General features: G+C 34.2%; 1 protein-coding gene across 2 annotated transcripts; it reads right to left on the minus strand.

Moving 5' to 3' along the window:
- Positions 1 to 6,196: 6,196 nt before the first annotated feature.
- LOC105033804 (UDP-glycosyltransferase 86A1) lies at positions 6,197 to 7,946 on the minus strand. 2 transcript variants are annotated; one of them, XM_010908727.4, is made up of 2 exons: positions 7,360 to 7,946; positions 6,197 to 7,282 (listed from the first exon to the last, which is right to left on the minus strand). In XM_010908727.4, exons 1-2 carry the CDS (start codon positions 7,886 to 7,888, stop codon positions 6,360 to 6,362), a joined length of 1,452 nt encoding a protein of 483 aa, XP_010907029.1. In that variant the 5' UTR covers positions 7,889 to 7,946; the 3' UTR covers positions 6,197 to 6,359. The 2 variants fall into 2 exon arrangements, with proteins under 2 accessions (XP_010907029.1, XP_010907030.1); XM_010908728.4 differs by having other exon boundaries at positions 6,197 to 7,279; positions 7,360 to 7,945.
- Positions 7,947 to 9,828: the final 1,882 nt, after the last annotated feature.

Below are 9,828 nucleotides of genomic sequence, written 5' to 3' on the forward strand. Positions count from 1 at the left end.
GGCTGCGATGACGGTGGGGCCCACGGGTTCCGACGCTCGTTTTTTTTATCTCATTAATTTATTTTTATTTTTATCTTTATCTAATTAGATCCAGTTGTATTTTAAATGCCATCGCAGATGAGTCTATTGGATGGAGTCCACTACGTGCTTATCATCGATACTGTTTAAGACATATCTGCAGTAATTTCAACACTCATTTTAAAAATGTGCAGTTGAAAAGAGCAGTATGGCAAGCAGGAAGTGCTCATCAAGTTCGTAAATTTAATTTTATCATGGGTATGATTAGAACAGTGAATGAAGAAGCTTGGAGCTGGTTGTCCGAGATAGAAAAGGAGAAGTGGACATTGGCACATGATGATGGCCTACGCTATGGTGTTTTAACTACAAATTTGTCGGAGGTTTTTAACAGTGTTTTACGAGGAGCTAGAAATGTGCCAATTACAGCTTGTGTTCAACTGACATTTTATCGTCTTGTCAAATATTTCAATACGAGGCATGCCCAAGCCTTGAGGCATGCCCAATTACATTAGCTGAAAGAAAATATTCTTGTGGAAAGTGGAGCTCGTACAAATATCCATGTTCACATGTTTTAGCTGTGTGTCAAGAAATTGCTGTACATTTTAGTACTTTTGTGGATGATGCATATACAATTACAGCATACATGAATGCTTGGAGCGGTAATTTCAATCCACTACCACATGAAGATTATTGGATGCATACACGTATGTTCAAATGTATGCCTGATCATCATCGTTTGAGACCGAAGCAGAAAGGTAGACCAATGCATACATGTATGCCTGATCATCTTCGTCTACGACGATCCGATGCAGATTTTGGAGGACAGAGGACATCCCAGATAGAGTGTTAGATTATTTACGATATCTGAGATTTTATGGAGTATATCGGATCGGTCGTATACAGATGGACGTTGGTCTTATTACTGCTTTGCTTGAGAGATGGCGTCCAGAGACACACACATTTCATCTTCCATTTGGTGAGGTGACCATCAGTTTACAAGATGTCAGCATCCTTACTGAACTACCAGTTGATGGAGATCCAGTTACCGGAGTTGATCCCACACTTACCATTCCGGAGTGGCAGGCTTTGTGCTTGCGATTGTTAAGGTTTGAGCCCGACGCATATTTTTTCGATCATTCACGACTCAGGATTGAGTGTTTGGATGATCGTTATCGTCATTTTCATATTGCGGATGATGCACTAGAGGAGATGGTGCAGCAGTATGTTAGGGGTCAGGTGCTGCGATTGTTAGGTGGTGTCCTGTTACCTGATACTTCATCGAATAAGATGAAGTTGATGTTTTTGCCATTATTAGAGGATTTAGACTTCGCTCGTCGACTCAGTTGGGGTAGTGCAGTACTAGCTTGTCTATACCGAGCTATGTGTCGGGGTTCCTATGCTGATCAGAGCGAGATTGGCGGTTATCTTGTATTATTACAGGTACGTGAATTAAAATTTTTAATTTTTAATATTTAATTATATTTTACATTCGATATATCATTTATTTAATTTTTAAATTTTGCAGATTTGGGTATGGGAGCGTATGCCGACTATCAGTCCATTACGACGACAGTTGCTCGAGATGCCATCAGAGCAGCAGGATCCTGATGTTCCATTCAGACTAGACGGACCATTAGGATACAGGTATCGAAATATTATTTTTTTTATTTAAATTTTATTATTTTAAATTTATTTAATATTAGTACATTGTGAAACAGATGGAACGTTGTATTCAACGTTCATCACGTATCGACAAGAGTGGCACGGGTTTATAGGTGCCAGTTGGATACATTAGTTGATACATCTAGACGGGTAAATTTTAAATTTTTTACAAATATCAATTTACAATATTCATAATCTATTATAATTTTTTATTAATTTTTTTTTATTTTAACTATATTATATCAGTTTTTGTGGGAGCCATATACAGATGGGATATTGGCTATACTGCCGCAGATGTGTACAGTTGGACACGACATATGGACTGCTAGGGTGCCACTTATTTGTTTTGATGTGGTAGAGTGACATCTTCCCGATCGTGTCCTGCGGCAGTTTGGTCAGACTCAGGGCATCCCAGAGCAGTTTGATACCAGCCAAGGACTTCATCGTATTGATCGACGAGGGAGAGCTCGTATCGACTAGCGTATCAGACATGCACAGTACATCGATATTTGGGATGCACGTCGAGATCACATTGTTCATGGTGATCCTATTTTGAGAGGCCGTTCATATACTGATGACTACATGATTTGGTTTTTTAGCATTACGGTGCGAGTCATTGGACAGTCTCAGTATGCAGTTTCTGGATACGAGGGCGAGAGTTCTACTGTACATCTTTTGGTAAGATTACGAAAATTACTTCATGTTATTTGTGTTATATTTTTATTTTATATTGTACACTATACTGATTGTTTTATACTAACTGTTCTATTTTTATTTTATAGACTGATTCTATGTCGGATCTCGTGTTGGACACTCGTCGTGCTTTATCTACGACTGATGAGGACGAGCGGATTCAGATACTGCGGGAGATGGAGAGAACAGGTTCCGGAACATTGGTGGCGATTGGTGTTGATCCACATACCTGTGCGCCTTGGTATGGAGCAGTTCGGGTGCCAGATATGAGTTATACGCCGTCACCATATGCTTCACATATGCCATCACCGCATATTCCGCATATGTCATCATTTGATGCTGCACAGATGCCACCGCCTTTTCATCCACAGATGGCAGCGTCTTCTTCTTCCTACATCCCCCAGATGCCATCATCGGGTACCAGTTGGCCACATGAGTGTGATACTTTTTTTTCAGGTCCATCCGTGTATCCAGATGAGAGAGTTGAACGGGTCTCTCAGTCCGTAGATGATCCGACAGCATCAGTTATTCCTGAGCAGCATGATCAGCAGATCTCCTCTACTGATATAGGAGAGGAGCCATCACAGTAGGAGCAGCCGGCGAGGACCTTCCTGAGAAGGTCCAAGCGACCACGGGCGCCGCGACGTCCTTGTGGGACTTAGTCTTTGTTGTATTTGTATTTAGTATTTTTACATTTTTGTTGTACTATTTTTTTTGTATGTTTGACATTTTTATTCTATTGAATAATATTAAATATTGATTTCATTTTATATTATTTAATTTTAAATGATTGGATATTATGATTGGTGCATATGGATACACATACTCGAACATGTCTCAGAACATTAGGAGAGAAAATGTTATGCTGAAAGGACTATAAAAATTATAACGTAAATAATAATATATCAAATGTTGCTTTTGGAATTGAACTTTAGAAAAAATAAATATTTTTTTAAGTAAAGGAAAGGAATACGTAATAGAATGCTAAAAAGATAAAAATGAAGAAAACTGAAATTATAATTTTAAATGATAAAATTTTTAAAATAAATTTTAAAAAAAGTATCATAAAAAAAATAATAAAATAATAATAAAATAAGAATTATAATTATAAATTTAAAAAAAATTAATTTTAATTTAATTAAAAATTATCATTTAAATTATTATTTTTATTATTTAATTAAATTTATTTATTAAAAGATTACAAATAGATAAGTAAAGAAATTAAAAAAATAAAAAATAAAAAAAAAGAGAAAACGCCATTCTCTCCCCTCCACAAACCCCTTCTTCCTTCCCTTCTCCCTTCTCCTTCTCCCTTCTCCCTTCTCCCTTCTCGATCTTCTCCTTCTTCCTTTACAAATTTAAGTAAAAGAAAAGAATACGTAATATATCATAAAAATGGAAGAAAACTAAAATTATATTTTTAAATTATAAAAATTATAAATTAAATTAAAAAATATATCATAAAAATAGTAAATAAAAGAGAAAAAATGGAAATAAAATAGAAATTATAATTTAAAAAAAAAATTAACTTTAATTTAAATTAAAAATTATCATTCAAATTACTATTCTCATTAAAAAATTTAATAAATAAAAAAAAATAATTAAACAAATTATGAAAAAATTTAAAAAAATTTAAAAAAAAAAAAAGAATAAAAAAATATCGAAGGGAACGGCGTTTTCTCCTTTCCCCCTTCTTCTCTCCTTCTCCCTCTTCTCCTTTCTCCCTCTTCTCCCTTCTTCGGCGTCTCTCCGACAGCACGGCGGTGAGCTGCCTCCTCTCTCTCCCTCTTCCTCTCTCTCCTTCTTTTTAAAAAATTTAAAAAATAAAAATTACCAGAAAGAAAGTCAAGAGTCGACTCACAGAGTGTGGCAGCCAAAAATTTTGCGTGCCGTTAAACTCTTTTAGCCATGAGTCGATTCATGGGGTCGACTAAAAAATATAAATTTATTTTTCTTACAAAATACGCTTTCAAAAATATTGAAATTGCCTCTAATAGATTACACATCTTTTGTTCTTGCTTTTGAGACTTCAGAATCATATCTGATAAAATTATGATTTTTTTTCTTCATTTTTTAACTTTTTAATGTATTTATTTTTTGATCAAAATTTAATTCAAATTAAAATTTTTTAAGTCACATTTATAAAATACCCGAAAAAACAAATTGTAATTAATTTAATTACATTTTATTCTTTTATAAAATATTTTTTTTATAATTTTTATAATTTTTATTTTTATTTTTAATTTTCTTCCACTTTTATCTTTTTGACATTCTATTACGTATTTTTTTTCTTTATTTAAAATATTTTTTAAATATTAATATTTAAATTAATTTAGTTATTTAAAATATTATTTTTAATTTCAATTATAATTATAATTCTTATTTCTTAAAATTAAAAATTATAAACTTTGTTCTTCAATTACAATTACAATTTCTATTTTTTTTCAATTCTTTATCTTTTTATGAAATTTTTTTAGGTGATTTTTATATTTTATTTAGAAATTTTTTTAATTAAATTAATTTTAATTTGAAAATTAATTTTAAAAAATATTTTTATTTCACTTAATCTTTAAAATTTTATTTTTTTAAAAATTTAAATTTATAATTCTTATTTTTTATGACTTTTTAAAAATTTTAACTTTTTAACTTTTTAACTTTTCATCATTTTTTAACTTATTAATGTATTTCTTTTTTTATCAAAATTTAATTCAAATTTAATTTTTTTAAGTCACATTTATAAAATACCCTAAAAATGAAATTATATTTAATTTAAATTTATTCTTTTATGATATATTTTTTCTAATCTAATTTATAATTTTTATAATTTTAAATTTTAATTTTAGTTTTCTTTCATTTTTATCTTTTTGATATTCTATTACGTATTTTTTTTCTTTTATTTAAAATATTTCTGAAAAATTTATATTTCAATTAATTTAGTTATTTAAAAAGTAATTTTTAATTTCAATTAAAATTATAATTCTTATTTTTAAAATTAAAAATTATAAACTTTGTTCTTCAATTATAATTATAATTTCTATTTTTTTTTAATTCTTTATGTTTTTATAAAATTTTTTTAGCCTATTTTTCAATTTTTTTTGAATCTTTTTAAAATAAATTAATTTTAATTTGACAAAGTAATTTGAAATAATATTTTTATTTCAATTAATCTCTAAAATTTTATTTATTTTAAATTTTAAATTATAATTCTTTTTTTTATTATTTAATTTTTTTTTAAATTTTTAGGACAAGTATTTCGAATGATGTTTTTCAATTAAATTTTAAATTTTTATTTCTTTCAAATTTCTTTCTCTTTTTTTTTATTTTCTATGATAATTTTTTTTTATTTCTTAAGATTTTTTTTGACATCTTTTAAAAAATATTTTAAATAAAAAATCTAAATTAATTTTTTTAATGAATTACAAATTCAAATTTTTATATTTTAAATTTCAATCAAAATTATAATTTTAATTTATTTATTAATTTCAAATTTTAAAAAACCAATTTTCTCATTATTTCACGATTTTTTCTCTTTTTTTTTGTGGAAAAATTTGAAAACGCCATTTTGAATGGCGTTTTTAAAGACGCCATTCAAAATGGCGTTTTTAAAGACGCCATTCCAAATGGCGTTTCTTCTTTTTCTTTTTTTTTTTGGGACGATGCCATCGTGGAAAAGGGGGGTGACGTGGAAGGAGAAAAAATGTCATTCAAAATGGTATTTTTTCCTTTTACATTAGTTTGGTAAATAAATTTGATTTTGATATTTAAGTTTTTTTTTTGTATTATTCTGAAAAAGAGCTCAACCATGTTCCTTCTTATTTCAAGATTGACTCAAAAAGTTAACTTTGACGCTGTCCATTTCATTCAGAATTACACCACACCCCATCGCCATTCACGCTACAGTACTAGGGCTTCGTAGAGGCACAGCTAGGCCTAGAAGGAGTTTGAATCACAAATCAAAGGCAGTATATCACAATGCAAGACCACCTTTACTTCATTGTCCTGTTTCCCGAACCACGTCTCATTAGATCCGCCACAAATTGATCGAAGTTTTTCTGCGAAGAACCGTCAGCAGTGACGGCACCATGTAGTGCTCTCGTCACCTCCTTCATCACCTTCTTGGCTTCATTCCCTTCTTCCCCGCCCATCAAGCTGTCGACTCTCTTGGACACTTCCTTCCTACTAACTTCATCGATCCTTCCAAGGTCGATCCCGATCTTCCAATCCTTGACCACCAGTTTCCGATTGGTGAACTGATCAGTCTGCAGCGGGAAGCACAGCATCGGAACCTCGCACCACATACTCTCCAATATCGAATTCCACCCGCAGTGCGTCAAGAAGCCTCCAATCGAAGGGTGCGACAGCACTTCCATTTGGCAGCACCACGGGATGCACATCCCTCTCCCATAACTCTCCTCTAAGAATCTTTGGGGCAATGGCTCGTGCTCCTTGGAGCTCACGATATCCGGCCTAATGACCCATATAAAGTTCGCCTTGGTGTCTAAAATCCCATAGGCGATCTCCTCCAGGTCTCTCTTACTAACATTGGCAAAGCTCCCGAAAGAAATGTACAAGACGGAGCCTGCCGGCTTGGTGTCAAGCCACTGGGAGCAATCAGACTCAACCTGCAAGGTCGTTTGGACAGAGATTCCGGGGATGAATCCAGGTGGAATGAGTGGGCCGACAGCATAGAATGGCTTCTCCTGCTGAATGGCCGATATGGTCTCTGGCTCGAGCTCCTGCACCGTGTTGCATAGCACGAAGTCCGCCCCCCTGGCTTCTTCAAATGCCTTGAAGATTATCTGGTGCAGCACCGAAGTGGTATTGGTCTCTTGGAGGTACGACATGAGGTCGGTCGGCTCGATCGCCGGTACCCCTGGTATATATGCTATGGTGTCTTTTCGATTCTCTGCTGTCGATAAACATGTCAGTAAGCGGTGAATCTAGTGACAAAAGAAATAGTTATATCAAGGAGGTGAACTTTAGTACCACAAGAGGCGAAATGGCCATTTTTGATAAGAAGGTCCATGTGGTAGTAGAGAGTGAAGACGACTGCAGGCTCCGTCCAGAAGGACACATAGGGGATGTCGAACTTCTTGGCGATGGTGGAGGGCCAAACGAAGAAGGTGTCGGCGATGAGGCAGGTGATAGGGGGGCTTGCCGCTCGCGTGAGCTTTCGCATGAACTCCTCGACATGGGCGGAGAACACATAAAGCAGGGAGTGCAGGAATTGGATGGGGTTTGCGGTGCGGTCGAAGGACACAGGGAGGCCGTCGCTGATGAGCTCATAGCGGATGTCAAGGCCGGAAGCACAGGCATCGGCGAAGATGTGGTGGTCGATGGAGGAGGCGGAGCGGCGGGCTCGGGAGGACTGGTGGTGGACAGCTTCGGTGTTGACGTAGGTGATGGTGAAGCCCCTGGTGGCGAGCTTGATGGCGAGGCGGGTGGCGGGGTTGATGTGGCCCTGGAGGGGGACGGGGATGAGGACTGCATGGGGCTTCTGTGGGGGCTCCGCCATTGTTGTTTCAACGTTCCTAGCTTTTCCGTCTGGGTTGGGAGTTGGGAGAAGAAAAAGTAGAGAAAAAGGAAATATCAGTAAGGAGGGGAATTTTTTTTGATTAAAAATTTAAAGAAATAAAAAAAATAAAAAAATATTACGTCTTTTTTATTATTATATTTTTTAAAAAATCTAATAAATTTAAAAAAATTCAAAAAAAATTATTTTTTAAATTTTTTTTTTTTTTTATTTCACTATTTTTTTTTCATCTACAAAAGTCATACGAAGTCCAATCAGATGAAAAATTTATGTTAGAGATTTGAATAATTTAGAATTAAAATATAATATTAATTTTGATCTTAATTATTAAAAAATAAAATAAAAATTATAAAAATTTATTGATTTTTATTTTTTTAATTTTATTAAATTTTAAAAAAATTATATATTCAAAAATATTTATATTCTTTGATTTTTTTATAAAAAATTAATTAAAAAAATTAATATTTTCACTCCCACCCTTATCTTCCTATTCCTCCGTCTCAACCAAGGCGCTGGACAAAGGATGGGGATCACTTGCCATGGATTACGTATACCGGGAGTTGAAGGACCCAGGGTCATCAGCACGGTTTGCACCGTACACGTAAGAATGTTCTATTGGATGATGGCTATGGAGCAGCGCACTGTATTTTGCGGTGCAGACGGTGCCCGCAAACGATCCGTCCTCCGGTTCGGGACTTGTCCTACTAGATTTGATAGCTTGGGATCACTACGCCATAAATCATGACGGCTTCTAAACAGACGTTTCAGAATTCCATCGAAGTGGAACAGGTCCACTTTACCAGAAAGTTAAAAAATACGCTCCAGACAAAGAAATAATAACCATTTCAAAAAAAGAAAAAAGCGAAAGAAATAATAACGACAACAAAATCAAACAGTGGGGGAGGGCCGCTGCTCTTAGCTGGTCAGAGATGTTGGCCAGCCGCCAACATGTACATGTGATGGTGAGTCATATTCCTCCAGTACCTGATGCCGTTGGATTAATGTCAGCTACTAGAGATAAGGAGTTGTTTTTTTTGGGTAGCCAGAGATAAGGAGTTGTTGACGCTAAGGATTAACGGATATGCTAGAGCTTAGTATGTGCGGAGTTTAGCATGCATGCATGTGGTAACGCACATGCAACTTGAAAGGAGGATTTTATTTTTGACTTTTTTAATACATATTGCACCTGTTAGAGGCTCATTTACATGAAGTGACCACCAAGCTGTAGGATGTTAGAAATGTAATAAATAATGGACTAAATTATGGATAAAGATCTAGTTTTGATGAGGAAGGACTTGTAAGTGCATCCCCACCATCTCTCTCCTATAGGAAGGTTTTAGAGATAGATGGTTTCCTACGCTTGGTCTGATCTCCGGCTAAAAATGAACATTGCATAGGCTCGATATTTTATGACCAGTTTAGATGGCAAAGAGAAAAGAAGAGAAAGAAGATTCGAGAAACCGCCACCCAAGCTCCTAAACCAATTTTTTATTATAATTATCTGCTTTCTTGTTTGTTTAGTATTTTTCTTGATTATAGACACGTCTATTATATACATGGGGTAATGCAACCGTCGTTGCACGCATTCTCTTTATATTTCATCGAAGACTGAGAAAAGCTCTGAACAGGGATACAATATTTATATGCAGTGCGTGAATAAAGAGACACGTGAAAAAAGAGAAGTGGTTGATAAAAAATACATGAAAGATGGAGAGAGGCAAATGAAAATGGTGTAGTATATTTTTCTAGTTAGTAGTACATCGAGGAAAGTGGAGATCGTTTGCAAGAATATCTTTTACATTGTAGATGTCGAGAGAGTATTCATGGCATCTTAATTTGGATAGCTTAATCTAGTGATTCACATGAGAGGACAGTTTGGAAAATGATTAGATTATTTAATGATGAAGTTGTCTTTGGATAGA

The sequence above is a fragment of the Elaeis guineensis genome, chromosome 4, assembly GCF_000442705.2.
Source record: "Elaeis guineensis isolate ETL-2024a chromosome 4, EG11, whole genome shotgun sequence".
NCBI lineage: Eukaryota > Viridiplantae > Streptophyta > Magnoliopsida > Arecales > Arecaceae > Elaeis > Elaeis guineensis.

Coding starts and splice junctions, on each gene's coding strand:
- LOC105033804 (XM_010908727.4), bottom strand. CDS start 7,888: ATGGCGGAGCCCCCACAGAAGCCCCATGCAGTCCTCATCCCCGTCCCC. Junction 7,283..7,359: donor TGGCCATTTCGCCTCTTGTG/GTACTAAAGTTC, acceptor GTTTATCGACAG/CAGAGAATCGAAAAGACACC.